The sequence below is a fragment of the Hyperolius riggenbachi genome, chromosome 10, assembly GCF_040937935.1.
Source record: "Hyperolius riggenbachi isolate aHypRig1 chromosome 10, aHypRig1.pri, whole genome shotgun sequence".
Lineage (NCBI taxonomy): Eukaryota > Metazoa > Chordata > Amphibia > Anura > Hyperoliidae > Hyperolius > Hyperolius riggenbachi.
In genome coordinates, this window is record NC_090655.1 from 137947468 (window position 1) to 137973955 (window position 26488).

Below are 26488 nucleotides of genomic sequence, written 5' to 3' on the forward strand. Positions count from 1 at the left end.
TGTGTGTGTGTGTGTGTGTGTGTGTGTGTGTGTGTGTGCATGGCGTTCCCATATTCGGCCTAAAGTGCAAAGCTGACCCGAATACGAAAACGCGGATTGTGTGCAGATTACTCGACAGCAGAGTGGAAGTGTCTAGGGGTAGCTAGTAGTGGCATTGAGAAGTGTTCTGAGGGGTCACAGCCTTGTTTTAGCTAGAATAAGGCTGCTCCCCGCTTGATTTGGTCAAACCCGCAGTCGGGAACCGTATACACAGGCGTGCCGCAGGGCCGGTTCCTGACACCTTCTGTCCACCTTTGTGCCTTCTTCTGTCTCCCTGTTCCTTTTTTAGTCCCCCCCTGAGCCTCCCTTCTGGCCTCTGTGCCTTCTTTTGTGCCCTGGTGTATCCTTCTGTCTCTGTGTCTCCTGCGCTCCCTCAGCTTAGTGTGTAAATGCAGAGCATAGCGCAGCAGAAGCCATGCTCTCACCTCCCGACCTGTGTCCAGCACTGTGCCTGTGCGACCATCATGTCTGTCTCCTACTCCCTCTAGTGCTGACACCTGACTCTCCTCATGTTGTGTGTAATCACGCTACATGTGGTAGGAGATGCTGGGCAGTAGGGAGAGCACTGAGCGGACAGGTGGTAGAACAGCAATCAACTTTGAAGGTAAGAGCATAGCTTTTACTGCACTATACTCTGCATTTACACTCTGGACTGGGGGAGTGCAGGGAGGTTTAATGAAGTGTGTCAGGATCGGCAGGTTGTTTGTATCTCAGAGAATCCCTGTGTCTGCCTATATGGCACATAGTTTTTGTTCTCTGGTGTGTGCATCTTTCCTTTTGTGGGGTGACACAGGACTTCTTGCCAGCGGTGAAATAAAGCTAGAAATGGCCCTGGTTTCCTTCCCCTCAGTATAGATAGCTAGATGTGCCTCCAGATTAGACAGTCTCCCCCCCACCAGTATAGATAGCTAGATTTTCCCTTAGACTAAGTAGCCCCCCCCCCCCTCCATTATACATAGCTGTATGTGCCCCTAGATTAGGTAGCCTCCCACCTCCAGTATAGATAGCTAGACGTGCCTTTAGCTTAGGTAGCCCCCCCATTATATATAGCTAGATGTGCCCCTGGATTCGGTAGCCTTGCCTTACTTGTAGCGCTGACCCTGATATTAAATATTTATTGAAAAGTAAGCAATGGAAGAAAAAAAAACAGCATGTCACTACAATCTTCGATCATTAAAGCAGATGTAGTTCTAATTTAATGCAATTTACCTATATACATTTACTTATAACACTTAAAACAGTGTGAAGTGCAAACACATCACTGTTGCTGTCATAAACAACCTGCTATGTGCTGAGAAATAGTTCACCTCCTCAAAAATGTCACTTCAGAATGTGTGCAGGTGTGTGCAATTTTGCTCAAAGCAAACTGTGACTCTGCAAAGTCACTTGGATTAGAAGAAAACATGTTAAAAAAATTGCTTTCATAATGTGTCTACAACAGCAGTTCTTCTTTATTGCTGAAACTAGAACATGACCATGACTAAGGCCTAGTTCACAATATAAATTGTCAGCATAATCGCAAGTGCTGAGCTCTTTTGTGAGTGCTTTTTAAAGCATCTTCCTGTGTTTTTAGATCGATTAGGGCTCATTCACACTAAAGGTGCTTTTGGACTTTTTTAAGCGCTGACGATTTTTTCAAAAGTGACTATAAAAGCTGCTACACCATGCTTTCCTATGGTGTAGTTCAGATTGAGGCGTTCCGTGCGCTGTCATTTGACACAAGCGCTGCATGGACCAGTTTCAAGGCGCTTTGCCCTGAATGGAAGGTATAGGAAAAACGCAAAACACTCACAAAATCGCTTTGTGTAGCGATTGCGTTTGCGTTTTTAAGAATAAATACTTTCTATTTATTATTTTCCGGATCAAAGAGTTAACTTCCTGACTTGCTTCAGGGAGTGAATTAAAAAACTGCCCTGGAAAGCGCTTTTAACAAAAAACGCATCGCCCATCCAATCACTGGGAAAGGAAAAACAATGCTTACAAAAACTGCGTACGGACACACTATCGGAACGCAATGGGAACGAGGCCTTAGCGATTTAGTAAAGTGCTTTTGTAAGCGCTTTTGTGTGGTTTTTGTTTTGTTTTTTCATTTAATCAGGAAGTGATTTCTTAGACCTGGAATTGAATCTCTTGAATGTTTTTTGTTTTTTTTGTTTTTTAAAGTGCTCACAAAATCTCTTTTTCAAGCGCTTAGCAATTTTCTTATACCTTGCATTGAAGAGCAAATGCTCAGGAAATGGTGCAGGAGCCAGTTTGCGATTGGAAAGAAAGCTGATCGCTCACGTGAGAACACTCACATGTAAAATCATTGCTCAAGCACTTTTAAAGCACTTTTTAAAATCGCAAGCACTTTTAAAAAGCTCAAAGCGCTCACTGGGCTTGATTCATTAAGACAAATAGCACGCCTTATCAAAGTTAACACGCCTTATCAGCGTAGCATAGCGAGGCATGTTAACTTTGATAAGGCGTGCTATTTGTCTTAGTGAATCAAGCCCGCAGTGTGAGCCCTAATGCTGGGAGTACACGGAGCGATAGCTCCTTATCAATCGAGACACTGATGGCTCAATAGATAATATCCGACAGGTCCGATGACCGCGCGGATCGATTCTCCGCTCAATACGGGGACGAGCGGGAATCGATCCGGGCGGCCACGGGGATGCGGCGGGAGTCGATCCGGCAGCTAATCGAGCCACCGGATCGCTCCGTGTATTCCCTGCATTAGTCTCAGTTCTCAGCTGTGATATGTATCCATGCTTCAACTATACTTTTTTTCTACTTTTAAGGAAAAAATGATATATAATTTTGTTTGTAAAAATACTACTTTCCATTTATGGTACTAAATCCAACATGTACATACATTATTAGAATTAGTTTTAATGGTTAAGTAGTGTGACTATGTGGTCCTCAACATCAGTGATTTGGTTTATAGGTGCCCATAGACTATAGACAGAGCAGGATTATCCGCCTTGAGTACCACTGGTCCTTAACCACTTAGGGCTCTTTCACATTAGGGGAGATTTTCTGCGTATCAATGCAAAGGGTAAAGTTTGCGTTACCCAAGGTGAAATGAAAGTCCATAGACTTTCATTTTAGCTTTCACATATAATGCAGCCTTTTTGTGCGTTGCGTTACACTGCACCTAGGCGCAGTTTTTCGGCCGACGCTAGCTTTATGCGTTACAATGTTAGTCAATGTAAAACGCACACTATGCACGTTTTTAATCCGTTAACGCAGGCAATCAGTCCCAGAATGCAACAGAGGAACAATGTAGAAAGTTGAAAACTAAAAGAAAAAAAAATTACCTGCGTTTTTCTATGTGCTGTAACGCATTGAAAACAGATTAAAAACGCACACTCACTGCAGTGCAACGCATATTAAAACGCATACAACAAAACATATGCTTTGAGCGTTCTCCAACGCAAGCTCTGATGTGAAAAAGCCCTTAAGGACTGCAGTCATAAAACCTCTTAAGGACTAGAGCCTTTTTTTTCCATTCAGACCACTGCAGCTTTAACAGTTTATTGCTCGGTCATACAACCTACCACCTAAATTAATTTTACCTCCTTTTCTTGTCCATAATACAGCTTTCTTTTGGTGCTACCGTCTTTCCCCTAAAATAAAACATCCCCCGAAAATAAGACAGGTCTTATATTTCAAGCAAGCTTGAAATATAAGACATTCTCCGAATATAAGGCCTAGTTGGGCCGCACAATGTGTCCCCCTCCCCTTTGCTCCCTCCCTCTACAGAGTCGTGAGCGGAGCATTACCGTATTACAGCATAAACTCACCGTGCCCGCGTTAGCGTCTTTCCTCAGCAGCGTCCAGCTTCCTCTCCCTGGCAACTACAGTTCTAGTCATGTGACGCATGCACATTCGCGTCACATGACATAAGCCGCCGTTGTCAAACAGAGGAACCAGGCGCTGCTGAAGAGACACGTTATCGCTGCTACGTAGGAAGCTGGTGAGTATCCTGTGCTGTAATGCCCACTCGCCACTCTGCAGAGGGAGGGAGGGAAGGGATTTACTGGGCTGGGGCTGCCATTCTGTAGCCGAGGGAACCTACAGTAGTCCAGGGCAGCACATCAGGGACGGAGGGAATGGCTTTACTGGGCTGGTCCCATCGGCTATGTACCTGCAGCACATCATGTAGGGAGGGAGGAAATGGCTTTACTGGACTGGGGGCTACCAATGGGGAACAAAATTGTCTGCCCTCCCCAAAAATAAGACCTAGCATGATATTTGGGGCTGAAATTAATATAAGACTGTGTCTTATTTTCGGGGAAACACGGTATTTTATTGCTGCTGCGATTCTTAGTTTTTATTATATTCATCAAAAAAAGACATGAATTTTGTCAAAAAAAATGTTTTTTTTTACTTTCTGTGATAAAATTTGTCAAATAAAGTAAAATTTCTGTATACATTTTTGTCCAAATGTATTGTGCTACATGTCTTTGATTAAAAAAACCCATTCAGTGTATATTTATTGGTTTGGGTAAAAGTTATAGCGTTTACAAACTATGGTGCAAAAAGTGAATTTTCCCATTTTGAAGCATCCCTGACTTTTCTGAGCACCTGTCAGGTTTCATGAGGTGCTCAAAATTCCAGGATAGTATAAATACCCCCCAAATGACTCCATTTTAGAAAGAAGACATCCCAAAGTATTCACTAAGAGGCATGGTGAGTTCATAGAAGATTTTATTTTTTGTCACAAGTTAGCGGAAAATGACACTTTGTGAAAAAAAAAACAATAAAAATCAATTTCCGCTAACTTGTGACAAAAAATAAAATCTTCTATGAACTCACCATACTCCAAACGGAATACCTTGGGTGTCTTCTTTCTATAATGGGGTCATTTGTGGTGTTCCTATACTGCCCTGGCATTTTAGGGGCCCTAGACCGTGAGGAGTAGTCTTGAAACCAAATGTCTCAAAATGACCTGTGAAATCCTAAAGGTACCCATTGGACGTTAGGCCCCTAAGCGCACCTAGACTGCAAAAAAGTGTCACACATGTGGTATCGCTGTACTCAGGAGAAATAGTATAATGTGTTTTGGGGTGTATTTTTACACATACCAATGCTGGGTGGGAGAAATATCTCTGTAAATGGACAATTGTGTGTAAAAAAATAAAAAAAATGTCATTTACAGAGATATTTCTCCCACCCAACATGGGTATGTGTAAAAATACACCCCAAAACACATTATACTACTTCTCCTGAGTACGGCAATACCACATGTGTGACACTTTTTTTTGCATCCTACGTGCGCTAAGGGGCCCAACGTCCTATTCACAGGTAATTTTCAGGCATTTGGTTTCTAGACTACTCCTCACGGTTTAGGGCCCCTAAAATGCTAGGGCAGTATAGGAACCCCAAAAGTGACCCCATTTTAGAAAGAAAACACCCCAAGGTATTCCGTTAGGTGTATGGTGAGTTCATAGAAGATTTTATTTTTTTGTCACAAGTTAGTGGAAAATGACACTTTGTGAAAAAAAAAATAATAAAAATCAATTTCTGCTATCTTTTGACAAAAAATAAAATCTTCTATGAACTCATCATGCACCTAACGGAATACCTTGGGGAGTCTTCTTTCTAAAATGGGGTCACTTGTGGGGTTGCTATACGGCCCTGGCATTTTAGGGGCCCAAAACCGTAAGGAGTAGTCTAGAAACCAAATGCCTCAAAATGACTGTTCAGGGGTATAAGCATCTTCAAATTTTGATGACAGGTGGTCTATGAGGGGCCGAATTTTGTGGAACCAGTCATAAGCAGGGTGGCCTCTTAGATGACAGGTTGTATTGGCACTGAAGTGCAGGAAGCGCAGGATGTTCTCAAATCGTGACCTGAACATGGCAGCAGAGAACTTGGGCATGTGATGTATTGGGTGCGTAGACCAATAAGACCGCAATACATTATTTTTGACTAGACCCATGTTAAGGAGAAGGCCCAAAAACATTTTACGTTCGGAATCTTGGAGTGGCTTCCACCGAAAAGGCTGGGCATAGTAGCTTCTTGGATTGGCGTTTGCGTATTGTGTGGCATAACGGTTGGTCTCGCCACAATTAAGTCATACCAGCAGTGATCAGAAAGAAAAAATTCTGTCACTGCGGTGGGGCGGTTGAGGGTTTGGCCGGGTGATCAGAAGCCCGCAGGGGGGCAGATTAGGGCCTGATCTGATGGATAGGAGTGCTAGGGGGTGACAGGTGGTGACAGGAGGTGATTGATGGGTGTCTCAGGGTGTGAATAGAGGGGGGAATAGATGCAAGCAATGCACTGGGGAGGTGATCAGGGATATCTGAGGGCGATCTGAGGGTGTGGGCCGGTTATTGGGTGCCCGCAAGGGGCAGATGAGGGTCTGATCTGATGGGTATGATGGGTAGCAGTGACAGGTGGTGAAAGGGGGTGAATGATGGGTGTTGGATGGGTGATTAGAGGGGAGAACAGATGTAAATAATGCACTGGGGAGGTGATCAGAGGGGTCTGGGGGGCTATCTCAGGGTGTGGGCGGGTGATTGGGTGCCCACAAGGGGCAGATTAGGGTCTGATCTGATGGGTAGCAGTGGCAGGGGGTGACGGGGTGATTGATAGGTGATCAGTAGGTGATTAAAAGGGAGAATATATGCAAGCAATGCACTGTCAAGTTCATCAGAGCGGGTCTGGGGGGCTATCTGAGGGCATGGGCGGGTGATTGGGTGCCCGCAAGGGGCAGATTAGGGTCTAATCTGATGGGTAGCAGTGACAGGTGGTGACAGGGGGTGATGGGGTGATTGATAGGTGATCAGTAGGTGATTACAAGGGAGAATATATGCAAGCAATGCACTGGCGAGTTGATCAGAGCGGGTCTGGGGGGCTATCTGACGGTGGGGGGCGAGTGATTGGGTGCCCGCAAGGGGCAGATCAGGGTCTAATCTGATGGGTAGCAGTGACGGGTGGTGACGGGGTGACGGAGTGATTGATAGGTGATCAGTTGGTGATTACAAGGGAGAATATATGAAAGCAATGCACTGGCGAGTTGATCAGAGCGGGTCTGGGGGGCTATCTGAGGGTGTGGGCGGGTGATTGGTTGCCCGCAAGGGGCAGATTAGGGTCTGATCTGATGGGTAGCAGTGACAGGGGGTGACGGGGTAATTGATAGGTAATCAGTAGGTGATTACATGCGAGAATATATGCAAGCAATGCACTGGCGAGTTGATCAGATCGAGTCTGGGGGGCAATCTGAGGGTGTGGGCGGGTGATTGGGTGCCCGCAAGGGGCAGATTTGGGTATAATCTGATGGGTAGCAGTGACAGGGGGTGAAGGGGTGATTGATAGGTGATCAGTAGGTGATTACAAGAGAGAATATATGCAAGCAGTGCACTGGCGAGTTGATCAGAGAGAGTCTGGGGGGCTATTTGAAGGTGTGGCGGGTGATTGGGTGCCCGCAAGGGGCAGATTAGGGTCTGATCTGATGGGTAACAGTGACAGGTGGTGATAGGGTGTGATCGATGGGTGATTGATAGGTAATTAGTGGGTGTTTAGAGAAGAGAACAGATGTAAACAATGCACTTGGGAGATGATCTGACGGCGGGTGTGCGGGTGATCTGAGGGTGTGGGTGGGTGATCAGACGACCGCAAAGGGCAAGTTAGGGTCTGGTCTGATGTGTAGCAGTGACAGGGGGTGATTTACAGGTGATTATAGGGGAGGATAGATGTATACAGTACACAGGGAGGGGGGTCTGGGGAGGATCTGAGGGTGTGGAGGGGGTGGTCAGGAGCCCCCAGGGGGCAGTTAAGGGCTTAATCTAAAAAATAGCGTTGACCGATCGTGACAGGGAGTGATTGATGGGTGATTAGGGGGGTGATTGGGTGCAAACAGGTGTCTGAGGGGATGGGCAGGGGGGGTCTGAGGGGTGCTGTGGGCGATCAGAGGGCAGGGGGGGGCAGATCAGTGTGTTTGGGTGCAGACTAGGGTGGCTGCAGCCTGCCCTGGTGGTCCCTCGATCACTGGGACCACCAGGGCAGGAAGCAGCCTGTATAATACGCTTTGTATACATTACAAAACGTATTATACGCTTTCATTGCAGCAGATCGGAGGTTAACAACCCGCCGGCATTTCCGAATGGCCGCCAGGTTGACGTTGCAGGTGGTCCGGAGCCTATTGCCGGCGGATGCGCGCCCCGGCCCGGAAGAGACCCAGGACCCGACGCCAATGTGCGTTACGTGGTCCTGGGCATGCCACTTTGCCGCCGCCAATATACAGTGGGCGGTCGGCAAGTGGTTAAGGACTGTACATACACTGATCACCTACACTAGAACCTCTGACAGATGATATGAATAACATTGATTCTTTCATTACAATGGCACCTGACAAGTGGAATATGTTGTGGCAGCCAATGAAGGTATTGTTAGAAGCAAGCTTTAGGATCTGAGTGTTACTCTGAAAGGAAGCTGACTTGTGTTTAGGGATGGTCAATGAGATGCAAATAATTCTGAGTTAATGCCACACTGGAATTTTTGATGCAAAATTATGCAGCTTGAAAAATGGGCCAAATAAGTCTCCTTACACACTATTAGAGATGTCCCAAACCTCCGATTTTCGGTTCACGAAACGCGTTCGCGAACTTCCCCAAATGTTGCGAACATGCAAACTTTCGCAAATCGCAATAGACTTCAATGGGGAGGCCAACTTTGAGAAGTAGAAACATTTATGTTGGCCACAAAAGTGATGGAAAAGATGTTTCAAGGGGTCTAACACCTGGAGGGGTGCATGGTGGAGTGGGATACACACCAAAAGTTCCCGGGAAAAATCAGGATTTGACGCACAGCAGCGTTTAACCTGCTGAGCGGTCTGGACGAGCTCAGCTCGTCCAACACCGCCAGAGGCTGCCGCTCAGGCCCTGCTGGGCCGATTTTTGTCAAATAAAAAGCAGCACACGCAGCCGGCACTTTGCCAGCCGCGTGTGCTGCCTGATCGCTGCCGCTCTGCGGCGATCCGCCGCGAGCAGCGGCGAAAGAGGGTCCCCCCAGCCGCCTGAGCCCAGCGTAGCCGGAACAAAAAGTTCCGGCCAGCGCTAAGGGCTGGATCGGAGGCGGCTGACGTCAGGACGCCGGCTGACGTCGATGACGTCACTCCGCTCGTCGCTATGGCGACGATGTAAGCAAAACAAGGAAGGCCGCTCATTGCGGCCTTCCTTGTTTATTCTGGGCGCCGGAGGCGATCGGAAGAACGCCTCCGGAGCGCCCTGTAGTGGGCTTTCATGCAGCCAACTTTCAGTTGGCTGCATGAAATAGTTTTTTTTTAATTTAAAAAAAACCCTCCCGCAGCCACCCTGGCAATTTAATCAGAACGCCAGGGTGGTTAAAGGGCAGAAATTACATTGCATGCTAAATTGGAGGCCTAAAGTGCTTTAAAACATCTTGCATGTGTATACATCAATCAAAGAGTGTAATTAGTGTACTGCTTCACACTGACAGACCAAACTCACTGTGTAATGCACTGCAAACATCTGTTTGTGTAGTGACGGCCGTGCTGGACTGGTGCGCACCATGACCAGAGTGCAGGCCATGGTTGTTTTCAAGCCCATATGGTCGGGCTGAGGTAGCTGAATGACAGAACAACAGTGACTGAGTGCCCAGCTGATCGAATTTGGTCTGTCCACAATGAAGTAACGACCTTATTATCTATTTTCTTGGGTGTGCCCGCCAACCCCAACACACTCATATAGCCGTCAGTCATTGCTTCATTGTGATACAAAAGCCCCTTCACCGTAGCAAGGTAACGATCATGAAGGCGAATTGACACATGTACATGCCTTTTGTTTTGTTGTTGCAGCTGTAGTGCAGCCAGAAAAATTAGGCAGGCGTGTACAGATACCAGAAAAATTATTATAGTGGCGCTGCTAGCAGTGGCCTTAAAAATTTAGGAATCCGCCTGGACCTTGTACCCTGTTGGGGGCGGCAGTCAAGCGGCCTGCAGGCAGAGATGTTGTGTGGGGACCGACTTAGTCTTGGGGCAAGCAGCCAGTCACACGGCATGCAGGCGGCGATGCTGTGTGCGCGGACTGACTTAGTCTTCGGGCGGGCAATAACCCTCTGGGATCCATGCCTCATTCATTTTGATAAAGGTGAGGTACTGAACACTTTTGTGACCTAGGCGACTTCTCCTCTCAATGACAATGCCTCCAACTGCGCTGAAGGTCCTTTGACAGGACACTTGAGGCAGGGCAAGACAGAAGTTGGATGGCAATTCGGGACAGCTCTGGCCACAGGTCAAGCCTGCGCACCCAGTAGTCCAAGGGTTCATCGCTGCTCACAGTGTCTACATCCACATTTAAGGCCAGGTAGTCGGTTGAGGTGTTGGTGGAGGGTGGATTCTGAAGCTCTAAGGCGAGTCGTTGGACTAAAGAATGTCCGCATGTCCGACATCACCATGAGATCGCTAGAGCGTCCTGTCCTTGCCTGCGTGGACATAGGAGGAGGAGAATTACTGGCAGTGGCACCTTTATTCCGTTGTGCTTTGACATCACCCTTAAATGCACTGTAAAGCATTTTTGCCAGCTTGTTCTGCATGTGCAGCATCCTTTCTGCCTTCAGGTGAGTTGGTAACATGTCCGCCACCTTGTGCCTATACCGAGGGTCTAGTAGCGTGGCCACCCAGTACAGCTCATTCCTCTTGAGTTTTTTATACAGGGTTCCCTCAACAGGCTGGACAGCATGAAAGACGCCATCTGCACAAAGTTGGATCCAGACGTACTATGCAACTCCTCTTGCTCTACCTCAGTGATGTCAGGTAAGTTCTCCTCCTTCCCCCAGCCACAAACAATACCACGGGAGTGTTGAGCAGCTCAAGCCCCCTGCGATGCCTGCTGCGGTTGTTCTTCTGCTGCCTCCTCCGCCTCCTAAAAAAAAAAAAAAAACACCTTCCTCATCATCTGACTCCTCTTCCCCACACGACTCTTCCTCCTCCCCCCTCTGTGCTGTCGCAGGTGTTGAGGAAACACCTGGATCTGATGAGAATTTCTCCCACAACGATTCCTCCTGTAACTGTTCCTGTTCACGCTCCTCCACAGCTTGATCCACCACTCCACGCACGGCACGCTCCAGGAAGAAGGCATACGGGATCAAGTCGCTGATGGCGCCTTCACTGCGACTCACCATGTTTGTCACCTCCTCAAACGGCCACATGAGACAGACTGCAGGCATTTCACATGAGTGTGCCCAGTACTTCGGCCAGAACATCCCCATCTCCCCAGACTGTGTCCTTTGACTGTAGTTGTAGAGATACTGGTTGACAGCTTTCTCTTGTTGTAGCAGGCGGTCGAACATCAGGAGGGTCGAATTCCAGCGAGTCGGGCTATTGCAAATTAAGCGTCTCACCGGCAAGTTGTTTCTGCGCTGAATATCAGCCAAGCGTGCCATGGCCGTGTAACACCGCCTGAAATGCCCACACAACTTTCTGGCCTGCTTTAGGACGTCCTGTAATCCTGGGTACTTACGCAAAAATCTCTGGATTACGAGATTGAGCACATGTGCCATGCAGGGTACATGTGTCAACTTTCCCAAATTCAAAGCCAAAATGAGATTGCTGCCGTTGTCACACACCACGTTGCCGATCTCCAGTTGGTGCGGGGTCAGCCACTGATCCACCTGTTTGTTAAGAGCAGCCAGGAGAGCTGCTCCAGTGTGACTCTACGCTTTGAGGCAAGACATGTCGATACATGAAGATGACGTGGTATCTTCCACTGCGGTGTCCCAATGGCCACAAATATTCGGAAGGCCTCAGAGTCCACCAGCTTGTATGGTAACAGCTGGCGGAATAACAGTTCCGCCAAACCAGCTGTCAGATGCCGGGCAAGGGGGTGACTGGCAGACATAGGCTTTTTCCGCTCAAAGATTTCCCTCACGGACACCTGACTGCTGGTGTGGGCAGAGGAGCAGGAGCCGCTCAAGGTGAGAGGCTGAGTGGAGGAGGTTGGCTGTGATTGTGAAGGTGCAAGGGAGAAAGCGGCTGAAGAAGATGATGCACCTGAAGGAGGAAGAGGAGGAGGGTGGCTTTGCTTTTGTGTGCTGCTTTTGCTCAGGTGGTCTTCCCATTGCAGTTTGTGCCTTTTCTGCATGTGCCTTCATAAGGCAGTTGTCTCTACGTGGGTGTTGGCCTTTCAATGGCTGAATTTTTGATGGCAGAGAGTACAGATGGCATTGTTCTGATCTTTGGCATACACACTAAAAAATTTCCACACCGCTGAGCCACCCTGGGGAGTGGGCACTATGGTGGCGTCAGCAGCTGACGTTGAAGGGCATGTTGGCTGGCTGTCCATAGGTGGCGATACATGGAGCCAGACACTGCCACCAGCTGTTTCTGATGACGAGCTCCCCCTGCTTCTTTATGCAACTTGTCTCCTCCTACTCCTCTCTGACTCCCCCTCTGAACTGTCCCCCTGTTCATCTCCTCTATTGGGAACTCACGTAGCACCCTTATCATCATAATCATCATAATCATCCTCCCCAGCTTCGCTTGTATCAAAAGTACACCAAGGAGGTACTTCATCAACCTCCTCCTTACACGTTACGTCTATAGTGTCGCCTAACTCAGACATATTAGGTGGTGTAACTTGCTTAGCACCTTCATCTTGTTGTAACAATAATGGCTGTGAATCAGTGATTTCCCCATCAAATAAATCCTGCGAAGTGTCAAATGTAGTGGATGTGGTACTTGTAGTAGTGCTGGTGGCTGCAGAGGATGAGGTGTTCTGTGTTAAATAGTCAACCACGTCCTGGCAATCTTGGGAGTTGATGGGACGTGCCTTTTTCTGAGCACTGTACTTTGGGCCAGGGCCGCACAAAATCACGTCAGCACGACCTCGAACAGACCTGCCGGGTGGCCTGCCTCTGCCTGTTGTTTTGTCCATATCGGGGGGGATGAAGTGATATGTATGCACTGACTTGACTAATACAATGTGCAGTCACACAGGTGCAGTGAAAGGTATGCAGTGACTGGTATTACAATACAATGTGCAGCCATCACACAGGTGCAGTTAACAGGTATGCACGGACTGGTATACTAAAAAGCGTGCGGTCACACAGGTGCAGTGAACAGGTATGCAGGGACTCGTATTACAAATGTGCAGCTGTCACACACAGGTACCGTGAACAGGTGCAGAGACTGGTGGTATATTACACTGCTTGCGCTCACGTAGGCACGCTGAACAGGTTACAGGTATGCACTGCAGTGATTGGTATTACAAATGAGCAGCTGCCTGTCACACACACACACACACACACAGGTACCGTGAACAGTTGCAATGACTGGTGGTATTAACAATGCGTGCGCTCACAAAGGTAGGTAGGTAGGTGCAGTGAACAGTGAACAGGTGCAGTGATTGGTATTACAAATGTGCAGCTGCCTGTAACACACACACACAGGTACCGTGAACAGGTGCAATGACGTGCGGTAACAATGCGTGCGCTCACGTAGGTATAGGTAGGTAGGTGCACTGAACAGTGAACAGGTGCAGTGATTGGGATTGCAAATGTGCAGCTGCCTGTCACACACACACACAGGTGAAAAGTGTGCGGTTCTCCACGATCGCGAGCCCCGGAAATTCGCAGGCGAACCGTTCGGGCCATCTCTACACACTATGTAGAATATGTTGCTGTGCGATTACTCTTCAATTGAACCAAAACATTGCCCAAAGGTCACATCACACATTTACAGTGTGGTGCGTCCATTCAGCGGGACATATAGTACCATAAAAGTACGCCTCACATACACTGTACAGGCGCACGTTATTCTGCAACGCAAGTGTGTCCACTGCATTATCCCGAGGGAACCTGTGGCACCGTACTAAGCCACGCTCAGTGTGATAGCCCATAGGACTATCATTACATTTTTGTCATGATGGGCTAATTTTGTCTGCTGTATATAAAAGTAAGAGACGGGATGACAGAGGGATATTCTTCTTCTGCATGCTATCCTGCTCTCTACGCTTCCTATTTATAATAATAGCTTCATGTCTGTATGCTGTAAATATATGTGATGCACATAGGACAAATGAAAGACTGTTTATACTCTGAAGAAATCAACATGTAACAAAAGATGCCTGATGGAATACTTGTATAACTCTGCTGAATAAACCCCTTGAAAGGTGAAGGTGGCTGTCTCCGCTCTATCTCCTGTATGCTGTCGCTGTGAGTTGCAGCTCTAATAAGTTGCTGGTGCCGGAGTAAAAGGTGTGTTGTGCTGTTGCTAATAGCAACCAACGTATAGGTTCTTACAAATGTCACCTTGACAGAATTTGACTGGTTTATTTTCAAGTTGCATACTTTTGCATATAGGATTTGCATAATCCTGCATCAACTCAGAATTATTTGCATCCCTGCTTGTGATAGCTAAGCAACTGGGTCAGAAAACTGGGTCTTTGTGGCATGTAGTGGCTAATACCTATCAAAACCAGTCCTTGAGCACCATATCCTTCCCAGTGTTTAGGATGGACTGAAAAATGGAGAAATGTGTATTACTTGATGAACCATGCCTTTCCCAATTCAGTCCCATCAATTAATTTTAGCTGTGCCAAAAATGTGTGAGGATCTCAGCCCTCAGTAAACACAAAAAGGGCCAGCACCATCACTAATGTGATATAAGCTTATTAATAATGCAAATACTGTATTTTTGGGGACTATAAGACTCACTTTTTCTCCACCAAAAATGAGGAAACAAATGTCACTGCGTCTTATAGTCCAAATGCAGAGAGTTCCTGACTTGTGAACACCTGCCAATACGAACCTCCACAGTTCAATATAGGTAGTGATATGACCCCTCCCCCTTTTCCTCCAGTGTCGGTAGCCCGATGACCCTCCCCCTTTGCCTCCAGTATAGGTAGCCAGATGACTTCCTCAATTCCTCCTTCCTCCCCTCCCCCTTCAATCTATGTAGTTAGCTTGCCTTCACTCTGCAGAAGCTATCAGTGTCACTAATTTATCCGCTCATCTCCAGTGCAGCCCAAGTTCATAGCCGCTGGCCACAATGCAAACGTGCACAGAGAGCAAGGTGGCTGCTGCACAGGCGGCTAGCAGCAGAGTAGCGTGGTCAGGCGCTCGCCTGATCTCCCTGCATTGCAGCATTTGCAAGCTTGCAAATGCTGCACCAGTTTAGCCTGCTGCTTTGGTGCCCTTGCTCCTGTGGTGCCCTAGGCCATGGCCTAGGTGGCCTTGGCCTAAATCGAGTCCTGGCCAATGGGCGATTTGGTTGCCCTATAGGCACTATTGCAAGTATTGGCTATTAGGCGCTCAAAGCAGAAATTTGGGCACACGGTAATTATTGTTTAGAAAATTACGTTATAGTGTTTGAAATTTTCTATCACTTTGAAAATAAGAACGTTATAGTTTTTTTTACATTTTTAATGTTTTGACTTTACAATTTATTCATTTTTGAAAATAATCTTTTTGAACATTATAAGATTAGGAAGGGGGGGGGGGTTAGTTTTAGACATCAGGAAGGGACATTTCAGGGTTAGGTGTCAAGGTTAGTGTTAGTTGTCAGGAAAGGGGGGGGGGGTTAGGGTTAGGCACCAGGAAGGAGGGTTTTATGGTTAGGCATTGGAAGAGGGAGGGCACTTTGTAAGAGTAGGGGTAGGTTAAGTTGCAGTAAAATATTGTTAATATATACAGATATTTTATTACAATAATTTACACTATTTACGAAGAATGTTGGTAGCTATTAACGATAATTTTATTAACGAAAATGGGCACCCATATCTCCTTTACAAGGTTATGCAGGTTAGGACAAATGCACTTAACTTTTTCCAGTCATATACAGAATCTGTAATCTGAAAATGCTTTTAAACACTACACTGACTACTAAGAGCTTTATCAGTTACTTCATAAATCCATCTATAAAGAAGTGTTTCCTCACATTCCTTCAAGCTATAAGCAAGTAGATAATATGAAAAGTGACAGAGAGGTGCTGATTAATTTTTAGCACATTTTAGAATGCATCTATGATATGGTGTGGAAAAAGATTCAGCCCTGCATATTTATAGAAGAAAATATAATTGTTTCCTTTGGTATTCAGAATACTTCAGTCTGCTTCTTTTTGAGTTACTAACTTCAAACTTTCTTCTTAGATTCCATTTTATTTGTTTGATTTTTTTGTTTGCTTACAGCAGACCTACTGTAGATCCTCAGACAAGGGGTTCCCATTATTCCCCTCCTCGCCTCAGAATATACACGCCACATCCCCACTCTCATGGGTCACCATAGCTGGAGGGGAGATTGGCACCTTGGGGGCCCCCAGAGGCTCTTGGGGGCAATTTTCCTCTTTGCCTCTATGGTAACGTTGGCCCTGGGAAGTTAGCTAGTAATACTACAGAAGTACAACTACCAGCTGAGGAGAAAAAAGAAAAGCATAGCAAACTGTTTTCAGGCCAAGTGACTTGATTAGGCCACAGGTAGTATATGCACAGTTGCTGCTTGTCCATGAGGCAGGGAACACACTTGACAGTTTTCGTACGCGTTTTCTGCACAGAAAAACTGAGAACTCATGTTGATCAATGTGCTAGTGCACACTTACTGTGCTGTTCGCACGCAGAAAAAAAACTGACATTCTGCATGATGACTCTGCACATTTTGGCAGTTTTGTCTATCAACTACATCAGCTGCTGTGAAAAAACGTGCACGTTTTCCTGCATGGAAACACACTTGGTGTGCAGAAAAAGTATGCAGAAAAACGCGCGCGGAAAACTGAAAGTCAAGTGTGTTCCCTGCCTCAAGGTCAGCAAGTATGTCAATTCTTCTTCTTCTTCAACAACAACAAAAAAAAAGTATGTCAATTCTAGAAGAGATACCTAGAAACTCAGGAGTAAAGCACTCAAGGACTACTGACTGTCCAAGATGAACCATTATCCAGATTATCCTGGCATTGCCCTCCTCTTTCTTCCTTCTAAACCACCGCCCTTTACTCTCTCCCAATGTATGTCCAACCACCAAGGAGGAGGATTAAACCATAAAGGAAAATGATTTATAAAAACAAACAAAAACAATCCTACAATAGTCTGCCTTTACTCCTAGCCTCTAGATTAGTGCCAAAGAATATCTGTGTGCAGTAGGTCCCTCTCTGAAAAGAACATGTTACATCCTCGCCAGCCTAGGTACTTAAAGTGACTCCGAGCTCATAAAAAAAATGAAAGTTGTACTCACCTGGGGCTTTCTCCAGCCCAGTGCTGGTCGGGAGGTCCCACGACGGCGTCCTGGCTCTTCTCCTTCTCCCCGCTCCGGAATGGCTGACAGGCCGCAGCCCGGGCGACACTCGCCCGAGTGTCGGGCTGCTACTTCTGCGTATGACGTGGATTACGTCACACGCCGGCCGCCTCACGTCATCACGGCGGCTGGCGTGAAAGTACTGTGCATGCTCGATTAAAGCGCGCATGCGCCGTACTGCCACGCCGGCCGCCGTGATGACGCGAGGCGGCCAGCGTGTGACGTAATCCGCGTCATACGCGGAAGGAGCAGCCCGACACTCGGGCGAGTGTCGCCCGGGCTGCGGCCTGTCAGCCATTCCGGAGCGAGGAGAAGAAGAAGAGCCAGGACGCCGTCGTGGGACCTCCCGACCAGCACTGGGCTGGAGAAAGCCCCAGGTGAGTACAACTTTCATTTTTTTTATGAGCTCGGAGTCCCTTTAAAAGGTTACTCCTTCTGAATGTGCCAATGCATTCTCTCTCATTTATTACTCACATTCATTGTCTAGCCAGCTCCTGTCCTCCTCTAGAATCACCTCCTTCCATTCACACATATACAAGATTTCTTATGAGCCTCACCCCTTCACTAGGAACAGTGGTGGTAAAGGTAGAGAGAGCCAGCCAGCACAGCTGCAGCATGCGTGACTTAAATTTGTTATGTGCCAAGGGAGAAGGATGCAAGAGGTTAACGTTACAGTAGTGGCAGGGGGCGCCGGAAAGCACCCTTTGGTGGCCATAGTGCTCTAGGTCGACTGCCTGCAATGTATGTGGCCTTAAATGGCCCTCGTAATTACCCTGAAGTCAAGTCTTCCAGTTCTGTATTATGTTCCAGTGTCTGTATTTTGTGTATACTATAGTCTGTATTTTTTTTTATGTACCCCGCGTTTATTTCTTACACTGTACAGCGCCATGGAATGTTTAGGCTTTATAAATCAATAATAATAGTAGTATGTAATGCACCATAGGTACAATATATTCAATGTACATTGAAATACTCATTGATTCATCAATAGCTATGTTAAAAAGCATGAAGCATGTAGAAAGCTTATCTATGAAAAAGCGAAATACAAATTCCCAGTCTTAAAGAGACTCCGTAACAAAAATTGCATCCTGTTTTTTATCATCCTACATGTTCCAAAAGCTATTCTAATGTGTTCTGGCTTACTGCAGCACTTTCTGCTATGACAGTCTCTGTAATAAATCAATGTTTCTTTCCCCTGTCAGACTTGTCGGCCTGTGTCTGGAAGGCTGCCAAGTTCTTCAGTGTTGTGGTTCTGCTATGAACTCACCCTTTCTGGCCCCTCTATGCACACTACCTGTGTGTTATTTAGATAAGAGAGAAGCTGCTCTAATCAGCTGGATAAATCGTCCTCTGAGCTGGCTGGGCTTTCACATACTGAGGAATTAGGGCTAGTTCACACTTAATTTAAAAACGTATCCGTAGCTACGTTTTTTGTCCCGGACGAAAAACGTAGCCACGGATACCAATGTTAAAAATAGGAACAGCACACACTCAAGTTAAAAACGTATCCGCGTGCGATCCGCGGAATACGTTTTTAAACCCGGAACGCTGAGTCCGGACTTGCAGCATTTTTCACGGACCCGTATACACGTACGGGTAGTGAAAATCAATGGGGAAACGGGCCTCCCTCTTCACTGACATTTTGGGACACTGGAAACGGATCAGTTTCCAGTGTCCCATGGTGAAGGAGGGGGCCGCCATGCTGAAGGGGGTAGCAGCCAGGACGGGGGCTGTGGGCAAAGCGGCGGCCAGGGGGGGTCACATCCCCCCCCCTTGCTCACCTGGGTGCCCCCCTCCCCGCTCCCCCTCCAGCTCGCATATAATGTAATAATTTGTACCTAATGAAGTTCGGCGAGCCGGGCACTTCCGCCCACACCGCTCGCCGTCACTTCCTGCGATGCCGCCCACTGAAATACAGAGGGCGACATTGCAGGAAGTGACGGCGAGCGGTGTGGGCGGAAGTGCCCGGCTCGCCGAACTTCATTAGGTACAAATTATTACATTATATGTGAGCTGGAGGGGGAGCGGGGACGGGGGGCACCCAGGTGAGCAAGGGGGGGGGGGATGTGACCCCCCTGGCCGCCGCTTTGCCCGCAGCCCCCCGTCCTGGCTGCTACCCCCTCTAGCAAAAAAAAACAAAAAACGCAAGCGGATCCAAAACGTGTGCTGCAAAAAAGGCAGCACGGATCCGTTAGCGTTCCGGGTTTTGAAAATCGGAGCCCGGACCGCGGATGCGTCCCGCACCCGGAGCTAGTGTGGCCCTAGCCTTACAGACAAGGGCAAAGCTGTTTGCAGGAAGAAAAGAGCAGCCTGAAACTTCAGTGCATGGGGGAAAGGAACACACAAATGATCTCTTGAGATTCAAAAGGAATGCTGTATACAGCCTGCTTATGTATGGATGTATTTTCTATGTGTGGACATACTGTACATCAACCTACTTCCTGTTTTGGTGGCCATTTTGTTTGTTTACAAACAAACTTTTTAAAACTGTTTTTAACCACTTTTAATGCGGCGAGGAGCGGCGAAATTGTGACAGAGGGTAATAGGAGATGTCCCCTAACGCACTGGTATGTTTACTTTTGAGCGATTTTAACAATACAGATTCTCTTTAATATGGAGTATGAGAAGTGTTTGATGTAGTGAAAACACACCTTTCATGAAGCTAGCAAGTGAAAGCAGTATTATTACCTCTGCAATTAGCACTGCATAAGGCAAAGCCTCACTGGAGACAGTCTGTAAGCCACCTGTCTTGCCCAGTAACCATATAGCCTGCAGCAGTATCCTGCATGGCTTTCTGGACTGTTTATAGAGTGTAGAGATGGCCCGAAACTCCGATTTTCGGTTCGCGAGCTTCCGCGAAAGGTTCGGTTCGTGCAAACTTTCACAAACCGCAATAGACTTCAATGGGGAGGCGAAGTTTGAAAAATAGAAACACTTATGCTGGCCACAAAAGTGATGGAAAAAAGTGTTTCAAGGGGTCTAACATCTGAGTTTTTGCATGGATCAGTGGGATAGACGCCAAAAGTCCCGGGGGAAAAAATCTGGATTTAACGCAAAGCAGCGTTTTAAGGGCAGAAATCACACTGAATGCTAAATTGCAGGCCTAAAGTGCTTTAAAACATCTTGCATGTGTATCCATCAATTAGGGAGTGTAATTAGAGTTCTGCTACCACTGACACACCAAACTCACTGTGTAATGCACTGCAAACATCTGTTTGCGTAGTGATGGCCGTGCTGGACTGGTGCGCACCATGGCGAGAGTGCAGGCCATGGCGGTTTTCAAGCCCATATGGTCGGGCTGAGGTAGCTGAATGACAGAACAACAGTTACTGAGTGTCCAGCTGATCGAATTTGGTCTGTCCACAATGAAGTAACAACCTTATTATCTTCTTGTATGTAGGTAGGCATATGTAGGTGTCCCAGTATAGGTAGGTAGGCATAGGTAGGTGTCCCAGTATAGGTAGATAGGCATAGGTAGGTGCCCCAGTAGTTGGCTAGGCATAGGTAGGAGTCCCAGTATAGGTAGGAAGGCATAGGTAGGTGTCCCAGAATAGGTAGATAGGCATAGGTAGGTGCCCCAGTAGTTAGCTAGGCATAGGTAGGAGTCCCAGTATAGGTAGGTAGGCATAGGTAGGTTTCCCAGTATAGGTAGATAGGCATAGGCAAGTGCCCCAGTAGTTAGCTAGGTATAGGTAGGAGTTCCAGTATAGGTAGGTAGGCATAGGTAGGTGTCCTAGTATAGGTAGATAGGCATAGGTAGGTGTCCCAGTATAGGTAGATAGGCATAGGTGGGTGCCCCAGTAGTTAGCTAGGCATAGGTAGGAGTCCCAGTATAGGTAGGTAGGCATAGGTAGGTGTCCCAGTATAGGTAGATAGGCATAGGTAGGTGCCCCAGTAGTTAGCTAGGCATAGGTAGGAGACCCAGTATAGGTAGGTAGGCATAGGTAGGTGCCCTAGTATAGGTAGGTAGGTAGGCATAGGTAGGTGTCCCCGTATAGTTAAGTAGGTGCCCCAGTAGTTAGGTAGGCATAGGTAGGTGTCCCAGTATAGATAGTTAGGCAGGGCCTGGCTGGAACAGAAATAGCAATTACCAAGGTCCAGCTGTAACAGATAGGGCTGTATAATGCAGTGTCAGTGGGCAACACAAAAAAAAAACACATCAGGAGAACATTAGCGCTCAAAAGATCTGTTGAGGGGTGCTATTTTAGCAATAACAATCAACCAGGAGCAAGCTAACAAGCCTACAAGAGCCTAACTAATCTTTCCCTATGAGAGTCTGCCAGCAGCTGTCCCTTCACTAATTAATGCAGGCACACGAGTGAGTGTAATGGCCAGCGCTGCCTGCCTCTTATAAGGGGGGGGGGGGGTGGCTCCAGGAATAGAGTGTAGCCTAATTGGCTACAATGTGCCTGCTGACTGTGATGTAGAGGGTCAAAGTTGACCCTAATGGTGCTCTATGGGGGTGAACCGAACTTCGCCTTACATGGCGAACGTGAACCACCGGAAGTTCGCCTGGAACCGTTCGGGCCATCTCTAATAGAGTGCAAGCTCCAACACACAAGTGATGTACAAACATGGAAACGTGGTCTATGAAGCGGTGAAATGCCTGTGAATAAATTACCTAATTCTGTGACATGATACATGGTTTGCATAAAATCTAATTCTGTGTGTAATAATTGAAACACCAAACTTTTGTATAGTATTCGAGGCGCAGAAACAGTTTCATAGTGCTAGAAATAAACTGTAAACTTTACTCTGTGTGAAAATGCTAATATAATATATTTCTCACAGTATAATGTTTTGCGAAAGCAGTAATAGCTGGGGAAAAAAAAATGTTCAGCCAATGTATGAGGCAGAGTTCTGTTCAGCCTCTGGTAAGGAACGCACAGGAGAATAACATCAGTTTGGGCTATAGAAAGGGTATGGAGAAAAGGGTGGGGGCATCAACCGAGGGACATTGCAACCTTACCTTGACAAAGTTCTATTAGCTAACATAAATTATAAATGTCTATGTCAGTAAAGGTTCCCATACATTACACAATTTGTGGCATCGATATCTAGCACATTCACTCAATGTTCAAATCTGCTGGAGATCTATGCCACAATGTGGCCACTTGATCATAATTTCCGATTGATTTCTGGCCAAAATTTATCAAAATAATTGATTTTAGGCATGCTGGAAAGGGTTCAGTCAGGTGCACGACGGTAGGGGCATTTGATTTCCTGGTGACTGATGGACTCCTGGCTTTGCAGAGTGCTGCAGACATGCCTCCTCCCATGTCCTGCGTCCTTCTCCATTGCTGCTGGAGGCGCCTGTACCCCATGACTCCGCTGCATGTACCCCATGACCAGGCCCGGATGTACTTTACAGGAGCCTATAAGCACAGATGTCCTGCACACTAGACTTCTGTGGACCTACAACACCCACCCCCGAACCGCACCGCAAGTGTGCTGACTGCCCCAGCTGTCACTGCTCCCTAATTTCCCTTGCCCATCACAGGTAGCTACAGTTGCACCTTAGTATTGGGTAGCTAGATGAATAGTAAGTAGGTAGATGTGCCCCCAAGTATTAGGTAGCTAGAGGAACCTCAGTATTAAGTAGCTAGAGGTGCTCCTGACTAGATGGAGATCTTGTCAGTGGAATGCCGAGAGCAGGGTGAGTAACCTCTCATTTACACTCTCATCAGGACTCTGCACAGGGAAGAATGGAGAGGCACTCAGGGAGGGGAGTGAGCCACCTTTCCATCATCAGGCGCCTGTAGCCACGTGCCTACAGTGCCTTATGGTAAATCCAGCCCTGCCCATGACCCCGCTGCATGTACAGGACACAGGAGGAGGTGTGCCAGTGCAACACTCTGCAGCCCAGGGGGTAAACATAGATCGGGAGACCTGGGGAGCTGGCAGGAGGAGGCAGGTCTATGAAAACTATTGGAATGGAAATCTGTGTGCAGATGTGTGGCAGCAATAGATCCCTCTCTGATTGTAACAGAAAGGGATCTATCTGATGATTGAATCTGCTGCCCCATCTGCCAATGTGATGGCACCTTTACAACTAATGTAGGGTTATCAATGTTTCCTACATGAATTCTCCTATGTATAAACAAAATCCTGTTTGAAAATAGGTCACATAATCAAAAAAACATAACTGGCCAATCAGAGCTGTACAAATGTGAATACCGTATGAAAATACCTTTTTCTTTCTTCATTGCGATTTGTGAGTCTATAACTGACAAGTTTCACCTCCACTTCCTGTTTTATCCTGTTCAATATTATAGGCATTCTGCAAGAAACAATCACATTAGAGTACTTCATCATTTGTAATAGCCAGAATTGCAATTGGTATTTACAAAGCTCCGATGTGTAAAGTTGCAGTTGAAATACCACAATTTACATCACAACCTTGAAAGCTGTGATGTATATTATTCTCAGTTCAAGGACAATGCAAATACGAGACCTTGAGTGAGTCGCATACTGCTTTTTTTCATATTGTATTTGCAACAAGACCTTTCTGCACATAATACATTTTATCACATTTTATTACAGAACATTAAATTCCATCTTTCAGGTAGATTTTCCTTCTAGTATTAATGAAATAGTATTTGGGATGTAATGTGCCATCATACAAAGGGTTATATAATCTACAGAAACACTGCATCATTTTAGTTGCTTGAATCTGCCACAATGTGGTTTAACCACTTGAGGACCGCAGTGTTAAACCCCCCTAAAGACCAGGCCATTTTTTGCTAAATTGGCGACTGCAGCTTTAAGGCCTTGCTGCAGGGCCGAACAACTCAGCCCACAAGTGACCCCCCCCCTTTTCTCCCCACCAACAGAGCTCTCTGTTGGTGGGGTCTGATCGCTCCCCCAGTGTTTATTTTTTTAATAAATACTTATGTTTTTTTTTTTTAATTAAATTTCCCTATTTATTTATGTATTTATTTTCCCTAACTCCCTCCCTCCCCTCAGCCAGCCAATGACGGCGATCGGCTGTCATAGGCTTCAGCATATGAGAGCTGATTGCTTTCCTGTGTGCCAGGGGGACAGCCGTGTCACACTTCTGTCCCCAGTACAGCGTTGCCTTAGACTGCAGCGCTGTACTATGCCAATAGATGGTAGTTTTGCCGTCTAACACTCTCTGAGAGGCGATCGCTGCTGGGAGACTGAAGGCAGAGCGGAGCTCCGCCTACAAAGTGGAGATACGCGCGTGATCTCCTGCAAAATCCAGTCCCAGGACTTGACACCAATTGAAGTTAGGCAGTCCTGAAATGCTGAATTCCGATTCCATGAAAATTCTGCTAACCGCAAATGCCGATTACCGATCCGCATAAATCGGAATTTCCAATACCAATTACGATTTTCCATGGAAAGGGGTTTTTTTTGTTATTTTTGCTAATAAAGTTATATACTATATAAGTCATTGGGATTCTATTTTTTTAAAAAAACAAGTCAGATATTTACCTAAGGAGAGGGAAGGCTCTGGGTTCTATAGAGCAGTGTCCCCTAACCCTGTCCTCAAGGCCCACCAACGGTGCATGTTTTGTGGAAATCCACACAGATAGGTAATCAACTCTGCTGAGACACTAATCACCCCACCTGTGAATGTTTGTGGCACTGTTGGTGGGACTTGAGGAGAGGGTTGGGGAGCTCTGCTATATAGCCTTCCTTCTACTCTCCCGGTGCCCGTGGTGCAGTGCTGGCTCCCCCAAATGAATACCCTGCTACAGGGAACTTTGGAAGTCTTCGGGAGCCGAGTCCTATCGAAGACAGGTGGCTCCATACTGCGCACGTGCGAGTGTGCGAGAGAGAAGGCACGTGTGTCAGAATTCTAGCGGTTTTATTTATGCAGGAAAAGCTGTCACCTGTGTATGTTTTAAGTTTTAATGTTCTATGCAAAATTTTATTGAAAACTGTAAAGTTAGAGTACTTTTTTAAAATATTGCTCTAAGACAGGGGTGCCCACACTTTTTTGGCTCGCGCACTACTTTTAGCTGTCGCGACCAAGAGATCTACCAGTACAGGTAGCTAAATATAGGTGTCCAGCATAGGTAGTTAGGTGTAGATGCCCAGCGTAGGTAGCTTAAAGTAGGTGCCCAGCATAGGTAGCTTAAAATAGGTGCCCAGCATAGGTAGCTAAAAGTAGGTGCCCAGCAAGGGTAGCTTAAAGTAAGGTAGCTTAAAGTAGGTGCCCAGCATAGGTAGCTTAAAGTACGTGCCCAGCATAGGTAGCTTAAAGTAGGTGCCCAGCATAGGTAGCTTTAAAGTAGGTGCCCAGCATAGGTAGCTAAAAGTAGGTGGAAAGTAATCACTTACCTAGCTCCAGTGGTGGTATCTGCTGCTCCTCCAGACCGTCAGCCAAGAGAGCGGGAGTTCAGTCCGGCGGGCGATATGGATAGCAAGCGTCCCATCACTTTCTGCTGCCTGCACTGCTCTCGGCCAATCAGGAAAGGGATGGGGAGGGGAGATGCATTGCTGAAGGGGAAGGGGAGGGCCTCTCTCCTTCAGCCGCGCATCTCCCCTCCCCATCCCTTTTCCAGATTGGCCAAGAGAAGCGGCAGCAGAATGTGATGAGACGCGGCCACACTGCCGCGATAATACAGCTACTGGGAGCAACTTTTGCTGGGACGCGGTAGATCGCGATCGACGTATTGGGCACCCCTGCTCTAAGACATCTCAGCATTTTCCAGGCTGTGAATCTTATAATATTGTTTTAGTTACCACCCTGGACATTACACCATTCCCCATCTCCGACCACCACCTCATCACCTTCACCCTCACTCCATCCAGCACCCCCTGTCCCCCTCCCCAAACTGGACGTTGGCAGAGAGATTTGCGCAACCTTGACCCCAATGTACTAGCCACACTTCTCCACTCTCTCTCCTCCTCCCTCCCCAGCCTAACCTGCCCCAACGAAGCGGCAGCTCAATACAACAGTAACCTCTCTGCAGCCTTAGACCATGCGGCTCCCCTGACCTTTCGTACCAACAGTCGCCCCAACCCCCAACCTTGGCACACTGCCCTCACAAGAAAACTACAAAATGAGACACGAGCTGCAGAACGCAAATGGAGGAAATCCCGCAACAACAATGATTTCCTGGGATACAAGACCAAGTTGCAGATGTACCATGCTGCCCTCGCTGATAGTAAACAGATATACTTCACTCACTTGATCGCTACCCAAGCCTCCAACCCACGTCGTCTTTTTGCCACCTTCAATGCCCTA

General features: G+C 47.0%; 1 protein-coding gene across 11 annotated transcripts in view; it reads right to left on the reverse strand.

The window, feature by feature from the left end:
* The window catches only part of LOC137536207 (leukocyte tyrosine kinase receptor-like), a 522796-nt gene that overhangs the window by 119702 nt on the left and 376606 nt on the right, over positions 1–26488 (reverse strand). For all 11 annotated transcript variants that reach the window (XR_011024541.1, XM_068258322.1, XM_068258311.1 and 8 more), the window contains one exon: positions 23459–23548. Coding sequence is in view for 1 of the 11 variants with exons in the window: in XM_068258322.1 (XP_068114423.1) it covers positions 23459–23548 (90 nt within the window). In the remaining 10 variants the exon portion in view is untranslated. The remainder of the gene's footprint in view (positions 1–23458; positions 23549–26488) is intronic.